Below are 19,535 nucleotides of genomic sequence, written 5' to 3'. Positions count from 1 at the left end.
AGGGAAACTAAGTTTGAAGCAGTAATTAAACAACTAGGTGAAACGTTTCTTTAAGCAATTGAAAAAGCAGAAGGGATGGAGTGAAAGACTAAAGCTAAAGCTAACTTGAGAGAAAACAGGAGTTAAATCCAGGTCAATGTGGCTCCCGAAGTCAAGCTCTTCACTAATGGATATTTCCTCCCACCGGAAGGACAACCAAGGGGAGGAATGTCTGCGCAGGTACAAAGGGGAGAAGGAAAGCGCCAGCAGAGGCACACAGCGAGGAGACTAACTGATGCAGGAGGAGCGAGAAGAGAGCAGGAGAAACAGAGCTGTGGACAAGGTCATTTCCAGTGACAGCGGTGACAAGAGAAGAGACGGAGGAAAAGATGAGAACACTGGGCCTACGTGAGAAGACCCTGTCCCAGACCGCTTCACTCGGTTAAGCTGGAAGGGGAGACGACCACTCCTGCGTCAGAAGCAACGCCCCGGCAAAGAGCCACAGCAAGTCAAACCGCTGCCAGGCAGCGTCCAGCTGAGGGTCCATCAGCACAGCTCTGTGAGCTCCGCCAACGTCCCAGCACCTTCATCTCTGTTCACATTACTGGCAGGACACTGCGGTGGCCTAAATGGAATCACTAGAAAGAAAATGTCAATCACGGATGTTGTCCAGAGAGGCTGGCCCACAGAGTAGGCAGGTAAATAAAAGAAAGGTCAGGAACCGACAGCATTTCAGGTAACAGAAAGGCAGCAAGACTTGGTACCAAGAGACACACAACCAAGAAAGGGAGGTTTGAGTTAAAAGCTTAAATGAAGTAAAATAATTTGAAGCTGAACGATGAAGGTAAATTCACTGGGGGAGGGGAGTGAAGGAAGAGAGACCGTATTCCCCCATTCAAACCCTTCGAAATCTTCTCAGTGTAGACAGAAGAAGTAAACCCTTCCCTTGTCGCAAGGCCTAAGTGAGGGGGTCTGTGCTCACTCCGCTGTTGTCTCCACAGTCATTAGCAGATGCTGTGTTCCAGGCACAGGGACTAGCTGCCACTCCCCAATCCTGCGCCAGGCCCACCACCCCTCAAGACCTGTGCAGTAGTTCACTCTTTCTGGAAGGTTCTTTCCTCTGATCTTACATGTTTGGCTCCTTGCCATTTGGCATTCCCGCAGAAGCAAAATGCCACTCAGGAAATAGATCTGGCTACAGCTCTGAAATGGATATTTAGTGTAAAACTTCCAGACAAGGTTCATATACACTGGCATTGTCATGTGAATGATGATGAGGCCGTGACCAGCATTTATCCATGACAAAACGCCCTACAACTGTTTTCTGATAAAAATCTCGGCCTTGCTCACAGATGCTCACTTTGCTGGGATTTCTTTCTAATGAGGTCCTTCCCCCCCCCCCCCCCCCCAGCTTCCATAAAAAGACGTCACTCCAACTCCTAACTCAGCTATCAAGCATGTTGCTCTACATTTAGGCAGTAACATGAAGTATTATATTCAATGTATATGCAGAACTTGGGTCTTAGATAAGAGCTGGAATAACTACCATTTTGTAAAGCAATTCATATATACAAGGTAAACTGCTACATGTTTTCATTAATTGTTATTTAACCCTCACAGTAACACTCTGTTTAAGCCCCACAAAAATATTTATGAAAGATTTTATGAAGACTATCTTGTAAATTACTACAATACACTCTATCTGCAATGTTCTCTATATCCTTGGATTAAGACAGATAGTCAGAAAGCTGTGTATACAGATTGCACTGTTTAAGATACTTGAGGAATAGAAGTTACTCAATTGGGCTTTGGTTTCATACCACTGGCTTATTTTGAGGGCTGTTATAAGAAATTGCCCTGTGGGATTTGTTTCGCTGCAGTGTATAATGTACATATAGTCTCAGTATCAAGTGAACTCTTTTGACATTGCCATGAATCAGGTCACTGTTCATATTCCCCTCTTTGTGTTGATGGCTGGAGAGCTCTGGAGCCGAGTTGGTGGCTTAGATCTAGGAAGCATGCATTTATTGCTCAAAATACCAATGTCACTATTACCATCATATTTATACTACCCTTATTTTCCCATGGCCAAATTTCCTTGCGTATTTTTAGTTTTATTTTATCCTACCATTCATGTATTTTTATGAGTCTCCACAAATCTATTTTGGAACAAGGCACAGTGCCAACAATTTCAGTGTATCTCTAAGCTCTGTGTGCCAGCACAGACCTCTCATTGTACACGCACGCTAAGTGACAGCAGCTCAGCTCCCCTGAGTCCTTACACTTCTTTACACGATATTTATGCTCTAACATTAAGTGAGGTATGCCCTATTAGAACACAGTCTGCAGGAGGAAGCAGCAGAGCCATTAACCAACAAAATGTCTAACGTTAGGAATGTGGTCACAGAAAAGTTTGTATGTTGTTTACTGAGGTCTAAAGTATGCCTAAGTACAAAACAATGAATAAAATCCAGATTCTTAAGGACACATACAGTTGTTTTATTTGATTGGCAAAGTGTATTATACCACCCAGAATATAACCAACTCTGATGACGACTTCGCAGCTGGTGCACCTGCTTCGTGAAGCACCTCACTCTGTGGGGTCTTAGAATAAGTAACACCTGTGACAGGTGCTATGATGAATGCTCTTTTTCTCCCAGACTTAAGTAATATAATCGCAAACATATTTTAGACTTTAAATCCCTTATTCACCTAAACACAATCTGACATTTCTGTTTGCCCTACCTATAATTTATGTCTGTATAGTGATTAGGGATGATATGGTTATACACGTAAACACAAAATAATCTTAGCTGAAGATGAAATTATGGTATGGAGATTACGCAATCTAACTGTATTTGAGACTACTTAAGTTCAAGCCTGAGGTAGCTACATTTATGTTCCAGAGAGCTGGAAAAGATTTAATAAAATAGCTTTCACCAGTATTGCTAAGATATAGATAAAAGCTATCAGTAAGGTAACTAACAGGTGACATAAAAAAGACGGAATAAAGTATCACAGGGATTTCACAATAAGACTGGAAATTGAATTTACTAGAGGAAAAAATTCCAAAGCATACATGCTCATTGGAAATCCATATACTAAGAAAGAGGCAAGATTTAACAATAAAGATAGGAAAGAGTTATAATTTTCTGTTAAACAAATTTCAAACATTTAAACATTTTCACATAATTATAAAAATACTGTTTGGAAAAGAAAGGAAACAAGGCAAAACTGAGGATTACAGATAATCAAGGTAGAGAAATCAAGAAGGACTAACAGATTTCTATTACTGACTGTCAGGGCTATACAACTACCAAGAATTTCAAAAGTGTTTGCTGATTCTACTCATGTCCATCCTGAAGTAACACCTGAGTGAATCATCTTATAATTCTCTAAGTGGTTTTCTGGTGTAGAAGACACTGAATACTATTTAACTTTTTAAATGACTTACTTTCTAGTACATAATAAAATACTGTATATACTCAGTATTTCTACAGTGGTTTAAAGAAAAAAAATTTTTTAATAAGAATTTAAAACAAGTAAACTGTCTTTGAAATTTTGAGGAAATACCTTTTGGACTTCAGTGACACTGGTGGTAAGAGATTCCCTTCCCCCCCACCCCCTCCCCCCAAAGATCACTAGGATCTAAAGATCCCTTAGATCATCAAGATTATGTAACTTTTAACACAAGCAGAGTAACATTTAGGGAACTTACAACATTTGTTATTTGAAGTAAATACACTGATAAATGTTTAAAAAGTATATCTGTAGTAAACTTACATCTCTCAGGAGCTTGGTCGATGTGCTCTGGACACAGAAGGAAGAAGTTCCTGAAGTCCTGGAAGGTACCAGCTCCAGCGGCACAAGGATAATGGTACATCTGGGTGCACTTGTCTTCACAGCATTTGATAGTGGCTCCAAGGTGCTTACAAAATGCACATCGCTGAAAGGGGCAAAGGGGAAAGAAATCTCTTTTAAAAACCTAGCAAAGGAGCATTCAAATGTGGGGCTAGGAAGGTATAGAAAAGGTATAGTAAAGTACATTACTAGTAAAACAACTTAAACCTCCATGATACTAAGTAAAAGATCTGTTAAAAATAATAAAATCTAACACACTAGTTGTGTGCTTGGTATAATACAGATTCATTCTTCCAGTCAAGTTTAGAAAGTGAGATTTCACTTTTTCCACTGATTTTTGTCAAAAACAACTAAACATTTTTTAAATTAGTAGCATGATTGAAAAGGCAGGTGTCTAGTTGTGGGTTATTTTAACACTGAATCCCACCAACAAGCTAACAAAATGAATCCATACTGTTGGCAAAACCTCTATTTTTTTAAAACCTCTTACTATTTTCACCCTATCTAAAAATCAACATGAAATGAACGACTCAGAGAACAAGTTAATGAGGGGCAACCGGCGGGTTAAAGGTACACATACAAATCTACACACTTCACTGTAGCAATTAGTTTCAAATGTCTTAATAAGAACAGAGATGTGAAGAAAAACAAAGTCGTGTGAGTATCTCCTTCCCCTATTTCTACCTGCCTCTACTCTCTTGCTGGTGGTAAAGCAAAGCAAGTAAGCCCCCCAAAAGGACCACGGGGTAAGTGTAAGGCAACTGAAAGCGTAGGAGGTCAGTACGAACTACCTACAACGCGGCGATTCAGCCCTCCCTGAGAATGATTGGTAAACTCTCCTTCCTCCCCCTAAGATCATTCTGGGCACCATTTTCTTTATGGGTCTTTGCTGGGTGGCCTGCACCGTACAGTGGAAAATCTCTTTCTGCCGACGCCCAGCCATCTATCCCGTATAGGCTTCCGTTTTAGCATTCATGCCACTGCATGAGAATCATTCACTTGTCTTCTCTTTCTCCCGGTCCAGGATCCTTAAGCAGAGGCACCAGACTACGCTACCTCTGCAGCTGTAGCACTGTGAACGCTGCTGGCCACAGAAAAGGTCCTAATCAACAGGTGCTCGTATGCGCATGCGCTAAATGGGACTCCACTGCTAGTAATCTCATTGGTAAGTGTGGTTCACCAACAGCCCAACAAACCACTGAAGCCGAATGGGGCACCGTGGGGTAAAACTGAGCCTCATGCAACAGAGGAAGTTGGTACCATTACTAGGATGATCTTCACAGGCCGATACACCTAGTCCACACTCTGCTAGTCTATCAGAGAACACCACAGTTTTGCAATTATGATTAATTTAAGCATTTTATATAAGGTGCCATCAAATTCTTCCTTAAAACCATCAGTCCATGGCATTGCGCCAATATAACAAAGTTCAGTGTCTCTTGATGATGAGTCTTCTACACATTCTGAATACAGTCAACAGATGTCTGTAGCTTCTAAGTCACTCATAAACACTACCTATCTTTGTGGCATTTCAGTTGTATGTCATGTCCACAAGTCCACAGACTAATACCCATTTCAGTTCTCTTTTTGTACTTAGAGGTGTTACTTCATTGAAAAGAAGAAATAAAGCCTTAATTCTCTTCACTGATAAAGTGTAACAACCAGCTTTTTCTAAACTTACTTTTATGTCATAACCTTTCAGGGTATCTGTTTAGTATATTAGCAGAACCCAGAGTTAACAACATGTGTAACATCTAAGTAGTCTGAGTATCCTTGTGTCATACTGGAAAGACCAAGAAAATGTGGAAGGAGGAAAGTGCATTTATATGTCCAACTGATCATTAAAAAGTTTTTATATTAACTCATAAACATAACAAAATAATTTCAGCTAAACTGCTAAAATCCGTTATTTTTATAGCATATGGCAAGTTGTACAGAGCCTTTTGCACTAAAAATAATTTTGGCAAATAAAATATAATGACTTTTATTTAAGTGCATAATAAGGAAACAAAATAATTTAAATTGATCCTTTTCCCAATGTCTATATCATTTTAGAAACATCAACATGTTCTCTTAATCACATTTGCAATGGAAAATATTACGTGACATTAGCTAAACTACTATGAGAAGCTCTGGAATGTATCCAACATACTAATTTACAATAACATAAAGATAACAGGGAATAAAGGAAGGGAAATAAAATACTAACTGCATTTAAGTGAATGCTTCAAGCCCATCTGTTATAATTACATAGCTAATGAAAGACATTTGGCATTGAAAGAAAATGTATACTTTATATATAAGCTGGAATAGATCTTTCTAAACCAAATAAAAAGCATTTGTGAAATTGTATAAAATATGAAAGAATAAACTTCCACAGGGAACTTCTCTAACATCAGCATTCTTGTACAATTCATATTAGAAGTGTAACAAATTATAAACTAAGTAACAATTACAAAGCTAATTAACATTTTGGGAGAGGGAGGTAAGAATAAATAGTTGTTAAGTGGTTTATCAACCGAACAATTTATTTGAATCAATATTTAAAACTCCTAAATAGCATTTTGTTTTTTCTACATTTCAATCATTAAAAAAGAAAAAGAGGAGAGGGAGAGAAAAAAAGAAAAGTGTTATAGTATCTTTTGACAATTGTCCAAGAACACATCCAAGAAGAAACTCTCAATTAGAGTTCACATTGCCAACTGTTAAGTCTGAGAAGCTTCCAAAACTTTTATTTCACTAGACTGAAATAAGAAAGGCTCTCTCAAAATAAATCTATAATACAAAACAGAACAGAATCAACAAAATTTCAGAGATTAAGGTTAAACATGAGTTATGAAACAGTAACATAAGACTTGAGGATATTCCAAAGCTTGTTCAATTAATTATCAAGTATTTACTCTGTATCAACTATGGCAATGGGGACGAGTGCTCTAGGAAACATCAAATATTATCAAGTTTTCCATATATCAAACTTTTTGACCTTTACCCAATTTTTCTTCTTATAAGTCAGCTGGGGTCCTCCCAGAATGCAGAGTAAAGAATGAAGACAGAAAGGAAGAAAAACAGGTAAAATGACATGGGAAACTGATCCACAAAGTCCAATGTCTCTTTAGCAAGAGTACCAGAAGAAAATAGGATTATAATCAGAGGAATTACTCTAAAAGAAAATTTATAAAAATACCTAGTAATAAGAGCTAACATTTATTAAGCATAATTTCATTTAACAGGTGAGGGAGCTAAGCGAGTCCTTATCTCTGTTCCACTGATGTCTGTATCACTACAAAAGCACCGTCTCTTAATACCTGTCACATTGCCCTCCTAAATAGATAATACCCACTTTGGATTAAAATGTCTCACACTCAGAAATACTGGCAAAATTTTAAGATGATAAAGATAAAGGAAAAATTCGAATAGCCTCACAAAAGAAAAATCGGGTCATCTACAAAGAAAGGAAAATCAGTCGTTACTTCTCACTAGCAATACTGAATGCAAAAACAAAGAAAAGCAGTATCTTCCAAGGTCTATAAAAAAGTAATTTGAAGCTAAAATTTTAATACGTGCTACGTTAACATTTAAGTCCATGGATAATAAATGTAAACAGGTTAAATTCCCAATTAAAAAACAGCAACTTTCAAAATATGCAAAACATATTTTGTATATACACATAAATTTTCTTTACGTGTACGGGTGTGTGTACATATATTCACACATATGTATACACATGTTTGTATAGGAACGTGTGTGTGTGTGGCACAGTGACATACACAGGAACATGTGTGTGTATGAGGCACAGTGACACAGAAAATTCAAAAACAAAGAGCTGGAGGGAAAAGCACAAACATTATCAAAAAGAAAGCAGCTACAGCAAAGAAACCTGGATCCAAACCAAAGAGCAAAGGGCAAAGATAAAGTTCACATTAAAATAAGTCATATGTTAAAAATTCCAACAGAATAACAGTCATTAAAGTTTACATACCTAATATGAATTTCCTTGACATATAAAAGCAAAACTGAAATATGTATATGAATAAATTGGACTTTAATATAGCTCTCAGAAACAAAGCTATACACAGATATGAAATAATGATAAAGAATTCAGTAACAATCAAGTTTGATTCTAATTTACACACAGAAACACAGAGCTCCATAATCCCAAACTAGAGAATGTATATTTAAATGTACATAGAATTCTTTTAAATTCATTAAAATGTCTATAAATTCAAAAAATCAAATATTTCCTATGTCGTATTCAAAAAAGCAGGTGTGTCCTAACCCTAATACATTAGTAATTATGAATTCACAACATAAACTCAAAATCTATCCACCAGAAAATTTTAAATCAAAGGAAAAAACATATTATTTTTGAAATGATTGAATAAGAAACATGTCAAAATCTTTGAGAAGTGGCAAATTTGGTTAAGAAAAAAATACAGCTTGAAAAATGCAAACTCGAGACCAAAGAATAAAAATAAATGAAGCTAAATTTAAAAACTGGAGCCAGTAAGAATCAACATATAACGCATACAATTAGACATCTCAGGAAGTTAAACCCACCCTAATATCGCATTTAGGAAGATGTTATTAATGAGATTCAGGTCTCTACCAAAAGAATTAGTGCTTGCTTTAGAAAAATATGCTTAAAAGAGAACTGACTGAAATAAAAACCAATCTATCAAAACATTTTACATATAAATGGGCTTAAAGTAATGACTATCTTAATTAGTGATCTGTTGTTGTTCTGGCCCAGTTAATTATTCTGGTTTGTACACTATCAAACATACATTTCTGATTGAAACATCTGCTAAAAAAGGAAAGAGAGGGGAGGGGGAGGGGGAGAGGGGGAGAGGGGGAGGGGGAGAGGGGGGGAGGGGGAGGGGGAGAGGGGGGGAGAGGGGGAGGGGGAGGGGGAGGGGGAGAGGCAGAGGCAGAGGGAGAGGGGAGAGGGAGAGGGAGAGGGAGAGGGAGAGGGAGAGGGAGAGGGAGAGGGAGAGGGAGAGGGAGAGGGAGAGGGAGAGGGAGAGGGAGAGGGAGAGGGAGAGGGAGAGGGAGAGGGAGAGGGAGAGGAAAAGGAAAAGGAAAAGGAAAAGGAGGGGGAGAGAGAGAGAAGGAAAGAAAGAAATTAAATAACATTACAAAATCAAAATTGTACATTACAAAATGGACATTGTTATGAATGAGATTTTTCTCCTGCCACTATCTTTCCCTTCTGACCCATCTTCCTCACTGCTGTCACAATGGTCTTTTTAAGGGGGTCCCTGGATCAGTCCAAAACTCCTCAATATGGAGTGTGTTAGGCACACTCGTAAAAAGCCTGCATTCCCCACTCTCACCCCAAGATGTCTCACCCTAATCCAGAGACTGGTAAAGAAAATATGATGAAATATCATGCCAGCGATTATAGTATTTTACAAGGCAAACGGATTTTTGCAGATGTGATTAAGGCTGCTAATCAATTGATGCTGAATTAATCAAGGAAGAGATTAGTCTATTCGAATTACACAATTCCTTTAAAAGCAGAGTTTTCTCCAGCTGGTGGCAGAAAGGAAAGTCAGAGAAACTCAAAGCCAGTGAGGATTTGCTACATCACTGCTATCTTTGAAGACAAAAGGAGCCACATGCGAGGTGCAGGAGTGGCGGCTGTGAGCTGACGGCAACCCCAGGCCAAATGGCCAATAAAGAAATGGTGACCTCAGTCCTGCAACTGCACATAACTGAATTCTACCTGGACCTAAATGAGTTTAGAAGACTATTCTTCCTCAGGGCCTCTGCATAAGCACCCAGAATGGTAGGCATCTTGTAGGACCCTAAGCAAAGAGCACCGTTGAGCCTGCCTAAGCCTCTGACCTACACAAGTATGACCTCATAAACAAGGGCCGTTTCCAGCCATTAAATTTATGGTGATTTGTTATACAGCAATAGCTCACAAGGCCCTGTGGGTTAGGTCTCTGCCAAATCAGTAGCGTATTTTTAAGAAATTTTTTATAGAACACTTACATTACACAATGGCTTTACTCAAAACTATGAAACCAGAGTAAATATTTTAAACCCGAACCTAGTAATGAAGCTGCAAAACCTAAGACAGACTCTCCTGAGATGAGCATTTCCGAGCCAAGCATTCTGAGTACACAAACGTGCCCTCCATCAGTTGGGTCAAGGAAACAATAAATTCTCTAGTTGATAGCAACATACATAAATCAGAAGCCCTAAACAAATACCCATGATAGCTATAATCTCCAACAGAACCATAAACAAAAACATGAATAACTTTGAGTACATAAAACTTTTAAACTTTTATATGGTGAAAACCATACTTATCTCAGAAAAAAAAATCAAGTGACCGAAAAAAATTTTTTTAAATAACCTGCAATTTGAATTACAAATGTCTGGTATCCCGGATATATAGAAGTAAAGCTCATAAGTTACAAAAATGAATACAAGCTAAAAATAGACAATGACACGTTACAGAATCACATAATTTAGGGAAGACACAAAGCTGGCCAATGAAACATAACCAGGCCAAGCACTTTATAAGAAATACTTTATTCAAGCCACCATTTTAGGTGGATACCATTCTATCGTTTTACAAATGAAGCTCAGTGATGTCAAATTCCTTGCCCACCCTTACAAAGCCAGGAAGTGAAAGAGGAATTGAATCTGAGGAATTCCTAATTAGTTCGATATGGATAATTAATGCAAATTCCATTAAGTGACTGCAGGAACACACTGAATATTTTGTCTCGCTTACATCCTCACTCTCACTTAGGTTATAAGGAAAGAAGGTAGTCACTTTGGGATTTGAATTCCATAAAATATTAATCCTCGCTGACTACCAAAAGAAATACACTGGAATGTACATAAAACACAATTCATAATACTCTCAAATTAAAAAGCCGCAATGCCCAACAGTAAAATGCATAAACTCAGTACTCCGACAACAGAATACTCCTATCCAGCAATGAGAATAAAATGAATGACAATTACAACAATTTGGTTAGTTGCTGGTTTTACATAATGATATGTAAAAAAAGAAAACAGTACTTATTGTATGAGTCCAGTTTTATAAAATGTAAAAACAGGCAAGACTAATTTATAACGTTATTAGTGATATTAATACTTGCCCTTGGGGAGTGGAAAGCAGTGACCAAAAGGAGGCATGAATGGAATTTCTGGGGTGTTACTACCAGTTTCTCGAACTGAGCTCAGTTTACGGGAATTGATCTTAGGGGTGTTTTTAGAAATGTATGCCTATAATAAGTACATTTTGCTGTGTATGTATCATACTTCAGTAAAAAGATTTTGAGAAAATTAAAAGAACTTTAGGCAAAGACTAAATTGTCAAGGGAAAATATTTGCCCTTTTATTTCTCACATGAAATTCTATATACTAGTACCCCACCTGATGGTATGGATAGTTGGATTAAAGTTTATTCTTCTCCACTACCCCGTAGTATATTAAGGTATCGGCTAAGAGAATCCTATGGGTGAATGATGCACTGTAAATCTAATTCTAACATATTTGTCCTTAGCATGCCCCCTCCAAAAACAACAACAACAACAACAACAACAACAACAAAAAGGAAAAGGGGGAAGGAAAAGGATGCCTATATCTACCACATAAACCGTCTATTATTTGGTTATTACTAAGATCCCAAAGTGAGCAGTACATTATCAATCATGCTGTAACAATAAGACTGATTGGAAATTAGGATATGTGAAACATTTTAATTTCAACGTAAGTTTAACATGATTATTAGAGTTAGTAAGATAGCACGGTATATTCTAGAAGAGTTAAAAACTTCAAAAAGAATTTAAAAGCTTTTACGAGTATAAGTAAACACAAACATAGTATGATTAATGTTAACTGGATGCATTTAAATCATGTCCTTTAGGAACATAAGAACAGATATATTTGCATGCTCTTTGGTTCAAAGCTTTGATGTTGATTAGTAGATTTAGCCCACATTTAAAACTACCCAATAGAATGAGGGTATCCAAACAGACGTTATATTTATAAAAGTTAAATCTATCCACACACAAAGTGAATACAGGTGAACCAGATTCTGGATGAACGAAACTCTTGTACCTGACTTTGGAAACCAAACTGTTTTCCACCTGTCCCACGGAGAAGTGACAGAGGAGACTTTCACTACTGCCCACTGACAACATGCTACTCCCCAAGGATGCACATTGGCAAACATTATTATCACAGAAGTAGCATCAGTAAGAATATTGATATAAACTAAAATGCTTGTAGCAGCTGAATGATGTCTCAACAGTATTTACATCATCACAGCAAATAGGGTCAAAAGATGATGGCAAAAAGCAATGAAAATATTAAATCTCATTACTGATCTACTAGCTTTACATGTTTATTTGAATTTCTTTTATATTACTTATTTATTTATTTTTAGTAATCTCTACACCGAATGTGGGGCTCACACTGGGGCTCAAACCCACAACCCCAAGATCAAGAGTCACCCGTTGCTTCGACTGAGCCAGCCAGGCACCCCCTTTGGATTTCTTTTAAATTGATACACAAAATAAACAATAATTTTCCTTTTTCTTTCAGTAATTTTTTCAGTTAGAGAAAAAATTAACTAAATTTGAAAGAAGATACAATTATAGACTAGATAATGGAATGAACATTTTTTAGGGGTGCCTGGGTAGCTCAGTTGAACGAGTATCTGACTTCGCCTCAGATTATGATCTCACAGTTTGTGGGTTTGAGCCCTGCATCAGGCTTTGCGCTGGAGGTGCAGAGCCTGCTTGGGATTCTCTCTCTCTTCCCCTCTTGTACACTTCTCCCACTTGTACACTCTCCCACTTGTACACTCATGCTCTCTCTCAAAATAAATAAGCTTAAAAAAATGTTTTAAGATACGTTATAAAAACCTACTGAACTAAACTGAAACATATCAATATGAATGCGTGATTTTGAAAAATATCTTTCCTATGTGCAGTTTATTTTTGACCAGGAATCAAGATAATTCAGAGGAATGACAGTCTTTTAGAATATGTCGCCAGGACAACTGAATACCCACATGGAAAACAAAGAACCTTGCACCTTATATCACACACGTAATTTAAGTATAAGATGAATGAGTAACCTTAAGGTATCTTTGGAATATGAAATAATATTTTTATATAAAGCATACCAGGCATAATCCATGAAAGAAAACATTTACAAACTGACAAATGACAAACTTCATCAAAATTAAACCCTCTGCTCTTGAGAAAACAAGTCGCAAATGAGGCAAAAATATTCACAAAATACATCTCTAACAAATGATTTCTATGAAGAATATACAAAGAACTCTTTTAACTCAACAATCAATTGGAAAAAGGGATGCATGCAAAAGATTTGAGCAGACACTTCACAGAAGATATAAAATGGCAAGTAAGTACATAAGGATGTTCAATTTCAAGCAAAACTAAAAGGCAACCGACAGAATGGGAGAAGGTATTTGCAAAGGACATATCAGATAAAGGGTTAGTGCCCAGAATCTATAAAGAACTTATCGAACTCAACACCCAAAAAACAAATAACCCAGTGAAGAAATGGGCAAAGGACAGGAATAGACACTTCTCCAAAAGACATCCAGATAGCCACCTGACACATGAAAAAAATGCTCAATATATCACTCATCATCAGGGAAATACAAATCAAAACCACAATGAGATACCACCTCACACTTGTCAGAATGGCTAACGTTAACAACTCAGGCAACAACAGATGTTGGCGAGGATGCGGAGAAAGATGATCTCTTTGGCAATGCTGGTGGGAATGCAAACTGGTGCAGCCACTCTGGAAAACAGTATGGAGGTTCCTCAAGAAATTAAAAACTACCCTACGACCCAGCAATTGCACTACTAGGTATTTATCCAAGGGATACAGGTATGCTGTTTCGAAGGGACATATGCGCCCCAATGTTTATAGCAGCACTATCGACAATAGCCAAAGTATGGAAAGAGCCCAAATGTCAATCGATGGATGAACAAATAAAGAAGATGTGGTATGTATGTGTATATACACACACACACACATACATACACACACACACACACACACACACACACACACACACACAACAGAGTATTACTCGGCAATCAAAAGGAATGAAATCTTGCCATTTGCAAATACAAGGATGGAATTAGAGGGTATTATGCTAAGCAAAATGAGTCAGAGAAAGGTAAATATCATATGACTTCACTCATATGAGGACTTTAAGACACAGAACAGATGAACCTAAGGGAAGGGAAGCAAAAATAATATAAAAACAGGGAGGGGGACAAAACATAAGAGACTCTTAAATATGGAGGACAAACAGAGGGTTACTGGACGGGTTGTGGGAAGCGGGATGGGATAAATGGGTAAGGGGCATTAAGGAATCTACTCCTGAAGTCATTGTTGCACTATATGCTAACTTCGATGTAAATTAAAAAAATAAAATTAAATAATAAAAAATAATAATAAATGAAAACACTAAAAAAAAAAAAAGATGTTCAATTTCACTTCTCATCAGGAAATACAAAAATCAAGCCCACAATGAAATATTATTAAACACCAACCAGAATGGCTGAAAGTTAGAAAACACTGACAATAACCAGTCCCAGAAAAATGGAGAGCAAATGGAATTCTCTCACATCTTACTGGTAGTATTAGAAAAGTAGGCAAATACTTTTGAAGAAACTGTCAAACTATCTTCCAAAGTTAAACATACTTTCCAAGAAATCAGCAATTTCAGTTCTAATTTCCACAAGAAACCAAAAAGATACATCATATTGCATAAATGTTCATAGCAGCTTTATAAATAATAGCCACACTGAGTAAGAAATCTTTCAGCTGGTGAATGGATGAATCTCAAAACCACTGTGTTAAGGACAAAAGCCAGACAGGAAATATTCCATACTATATGATTCCCTTCATATATTAATCTGGGAAAGGCAAAACTAAGGAAGAGGAGCAAATCAGTCAGTGCTGGAGCTAGAATGATAGGAGGGACAGAACACAAAGGGTCATAAGAGAACATTTTGGGATGAAGGAAATAGTCTGTATCTTGATTCTGATGATAGTTACATATATGACTGTATATACCTCTCAAAACATATTCAACTTGTCGTATGTAAAATATACCTTAAAAGAATGACTCTCACACAGAAAAAGAACCTCCAAATTTATTTGGTAATGAATCACAGACAGACTAGTATCAGAGTTAACTTTCTTAAAAATAAAACTTGTAAAATCTCAATTAAGTATACTGGCAGTCACTTATGAACAACTAAAAGCAAGATGGAATGGAAGGACATTTGATGCCTGGATGAAACGCATCACTGGCTAAGATTTGTGTTTAAACATATTTTTAGCTAAGGGTATTTCCCCACGAGCACAGAAAGGGGGAGAGTGGGACCAGACCTCAAACAGAAAGCTGCAGTCTTACTGAGGCGAGAAGACAGAGGACGTCCTCAATGCTAGAGAGAATGGAAACTGAGGGAAACCCTTGAAAGGAGGGAGCACCCAGATCAGAATAAACTCCTACACTTTTCTTGTACCCCTAAAATGTACCTTCACAGAGAGACTCTGAGCAGCTCAGGGAAAGCACCACCTGGACTGCAAAAAGAACTCAGCAGAGATTTCTGACGCCAAAGGCTGACATGATCTAGTCTGAAGTGTGAGTGCAGCCATAATAAAAGTCTCCCAGAACACACCTTGCCATTGAACAGAACGAGATACGAGAATCCGGTATTGGTAAGCCATCACCTAAAATGTGCAGCCTACAATAAAATTCCTGCACATGTGAAAAGCCAAAAACAAGAAAATGGGACCCATGATGAAGAAAAAAAGAATACTCAAACAGAAAATGCCAAGATGCAGAAAGACCTTAAAGCGGCTACTGGAAGCATGCTCAATAACATACAGAAAAGGCCGGTCACAGCCAGGAGCAGCGTAATCAAAGAGACGTGAGAATTATAAAGTGAAAACCCAATGGAAATTCTACAACTATGAATTAAGGTAGAAATGTCAATGGATGGGTTTAACAAGAGATTGGATATGACAGAAAAAATGGTCAGTGACCTTGAAATTAAATGAATCATTTATCCATTCCGAGGAAGCTAAACTTATCGAAAAAGAAATTAACAGAACCTCCGTAACCAGTGGGACGACACCACTGGTAATAACATGCACGTAATTGAAGTTGCATGTAATTGAAGAGGAGACAGAAAATGGGACAGAAAAATAAGAAATAAAGGTCAAACTTTTTATAAACTTGGTGAAAAAAAATCAACTTACAGTTTTAAGAAGTTCAGTAAACCCCAAGCAGGAAGAATACAAAGAAAATCACACCTAGGCACATCCTAGTCAGACTGCTGAAAACCAAAGATAAAAAGAAAATCCTGAAAGCACCGAGAGAATAATCAGAATATACATATCACCGAGAGAATATCAGAATGTACAGAATATACAGTATATACATGGGAGTAACGCTACTAACGACACCTCATTTCTCATTAGAAACAACAGAAGACAGGAAATAATGCAAGAACCTCTAATAAATGCTCCAAGGAGAACACATCGACCCAGAACTATGTATTCAGGGGGAAAACGTCTTCAAAACTGAATGCAGGCTTCCACCTCCAGACAAAATGAGGAGATTCACCTACATTTCACACACAGTACAGCCACAGACCTTGAACACAACACAGAAGACAAACACAAGAAGACGTTAAAAGGTAGAGAGACAGGGCACCCGGGTGGCTCAGTCTGTTGAACATCTGACTCTTGATTTTAGCTCAGGTCATGATCCCAGGGTCGTGGGATCGAGCCCTGAATGGGGCTCTGTGCTGAGCACTGAGCCTGCTTATGATTCTTTCTCTCTTCTCCTGCCCACCCCCACCCCTTAAATTAAGAAAGAAAAAAAAAAAAAAAAAAAAAAGGTACCCAGAAGGTGGCAGGCCACCTAGGGCCTCAGGCACCGAAGAATGAAAAAGTATAACTTCCCTAGGTTTACTTTCTGATTCGTATACAGAAGAGGAGGTGCTAAAGAAGCCAAGAACCAGAAACACTAACAGATACACAACAGAAAGAACCAAGAAATACCTGCTGTCTCTACCCAAAAGAGTGGGAAAGCAGCAGTCTAGCAAGACAGAAGACTGTTAGATGATGACCAACCTCTTTGAGCCAAAAGGAACCCAAATCCTACATCCATCAGCAAAAGCCAACGAGAACCCAGACACCCCCTCCCCGCATCAGACAGGGCAGTATCAGAGAAGGCTGGATTGAGAACCAGGACATTCATACCCACTGGACAGGAACAAGGCCTCCTCCTTCCATCGTATGAGCGGAGAGAAGGCAGGGAACCTGGAGCTGAACACCCACACAGTGAAAACGAGGTGTCCCTAACCCTATCCCTTCCCACTGGGGTGGTGGCAGGGGACACCCACTGGAGAATTGGAACTTAAAGCACTGCCCACGGCTAACAAGCCCACCCTCCACTCCCACGGGAGTGTCAGTGGGGACCAACTGAAAAGCAAGAAACTTCTAAGCCAGGGTGATATCAGCAAAGCATAGAGGAGGGTCTATAAACTCTCTCCCTTGTGCAGTAGTTACTAGAGGCCCCTCCCCTCACTGGAGGAACTTCCCACACACCTGGGAGTAACAAAGCAGTGTTGCGCCTTTTGTTATTTACCCCCAAAGCACAGTTTTGGCCAAAACCTGCTTCAGGTAAAAGGGGGCGGAGTATTAAATATTATACAGAGTTTCATAATAGAATACTATACACATAAAGGGCTTAATCGAAAAATAACTTGTCATACCATAATAGAAACCATTTCAACAGGAATGAGAAAAGGCCATCAGTAAATGTGAACATATATGTGACGACATGTACGTTACAGGTACTTCCCAAATACTTCAAAGTATATGTTATAAAACTGCCTCACCAAAAAATTATGAACAAGCTGGATGCAAATTAAAAAAAACACGAAGTTTCAACAAAGAAACAAAGTCTTGGCCAAGAAGTAGGAGACATCATGAAGAACAAATAACTCTAGAACTGAAAAATACACTTTTGAGCACAAATAAAGAACTGAAAGGGCTTAACAACGGAACGGAGAGATTACCCAACTTGAACAACGGAGAAAATGGACTGATAATGATTTAAAATGACATCTTTACCATAAAGTAACTTTTTATTATGTATTTGGTCTACATCTGGACTTTCCATCCTCTTCTAGCAATCTATTTATGAATCTAATGCCACGGTTGTAATTGTAGCTTTCCAGTATGTTTTTAACATCTGTAAGGGCTGCTACCCCTTTGTTTTTCTTTACTTTAAGGATGTTTACAGCTGTTTTTATTTTTATTTTTCCTATTGAAACTTAAATCTCAAAAAATCACATTAAGGTTACACATTAAGTTAGGAGACGTGCTTCTATTCACACACATAGAGAAGTGTATTTTTATAATGTAAGGAATTATCTTTACATGTATTTTTAACTTTATTTTTGAGAGAGAGAAAGAGAGAGAAGGAGCGTGCATGTGCGCGCACAAGCAGGGGAAGGGCAGAGAGAGAGAGGGAGACAGAGAATTGAAGCAGGCTCCAGACTTCAAGCAATCAGCACAGAGCCCGACGTGGGGCTCCAACTCACAGACTATGAGATCATGACCTGAGCCAAAGTTGGGACACTTAACCGACTGAGCCACCCAGGAGCCCCAATGTAAGGGATTATTAAGAGAGCATCTGTGTATCAACACGTGGGGTAACATTAGGAATCCTGCGGGTAAAACCATTTATAGGATTATTCCAAACCTGTCCCCGTAGGTAAGCACTATTATGAGTTTTGTAGTAATTAATCTCTTGCTTTTCTTCAGATATCTTAATTAGCTACATAATTTCTCTACACAGTATAATTTAGATATGTTTGTTTTGAACTGCATTTAAATGTAAGCATACTATGGGATTTTTTTTGTGACTTAGCTTCAACCCAGCGTACCTTTGTGGGATGTACACTTGATTTCTGTACCTGTAGTTCATGCATTTTCATTGGACACACACATCACAACCTAATTACCAATAAATTTACACTGCTTCCAGTTTGCAGCTATCATTAAAGTTTTTTAGTCCTATCCTATACATTCTCATACATGAATCCTGACATATATGTGCAAATATTTTTCTAAGGGGGAGTTCTCAAAGTGTGGTCTGCAGACCTCTGAGGTGAATACATTCCTGATTTTCAAGGGACCCATGAGGCCAACGCTATGTTCATAATAAGACATTAGTTACCATTTTCATTCTGTTGATATTTGCATGTGATACAAAAGCAATGGAGGGATAAAACTCCTGGTGCCTTTGCAGCAACCAAGGCAGTGGCACCAAACTGTACTAGCAGTCATTACATTCCCAACTAGCTCTACAATTGCACTAAAAATAAATAATGTTGGTTTCATTTAAGAATATCACTGATAAAGGGGCGCCTGGGTGGCTCGGTCGATTAAGCGTCCAACTCTTGATTTCTGTTCAAGTCATGATCTCACAGTTTGTGAGGTTGAGCCCACACTGGGCTCTGTGCTGGCAGCGTGGAGCCTGCTTGGGATTCTCTCTCTCCCTGCCCTCCCCCTGCATGCAAACACACGTGCTCGCACGCAAGCTCTCTCTCTCACTCTCTCTCAAATAAACATTAAAAAAAGTTTAA

The 19,535-nt window shown here is 38.2% G+C and overlaps 1 protein-coding gene across 11 annotated transcripts in view; it reads right to left on the bottom strand.

Moving 5' to 3' along the window:
• Positions 1–19,535, bottom strand: part of KMT2C (lysine methyltransferase 2C) — a 283,712-nt gene that overhangs the window by 125,317 nt on the left and 138,860 nt on the right. For all 11 annotated transcript variants that reach the window (XM_053217833.1, XM_053217834.1, XM_053217838.1 and 8 more), the window contains one exon: positions 3,763–3,925. In XM_053217833.1, coding sequence (XP_053073808.1) covers positions 3,763–3,925 — 163 coding nt within the window. The remainder of the gene's footprint in view (positions 1–3,762; positions 3,926–19,535) is intronic.

This window comes from Acinonyx jubatus, chromosome A2 (assembly GCF_027475565.1).
Source record: "Acinonyx jubatus isolate Ajub_Pintada_27869175 chromosome A2, VMU_Ajub_asm_v1.0, whole genome shotgun sequence".
Classification (NCBI taxonomy): Eukaryota; Metazoa; Chordata; class Mammalia; order Carnivora; family Felidae; genus Acinonyx; species Acinonyx jubatus.
Note: the sequence above shows the minus strand (reverse complement) of the source record. Positions and strands in the feature narration are given on the sequence as shown.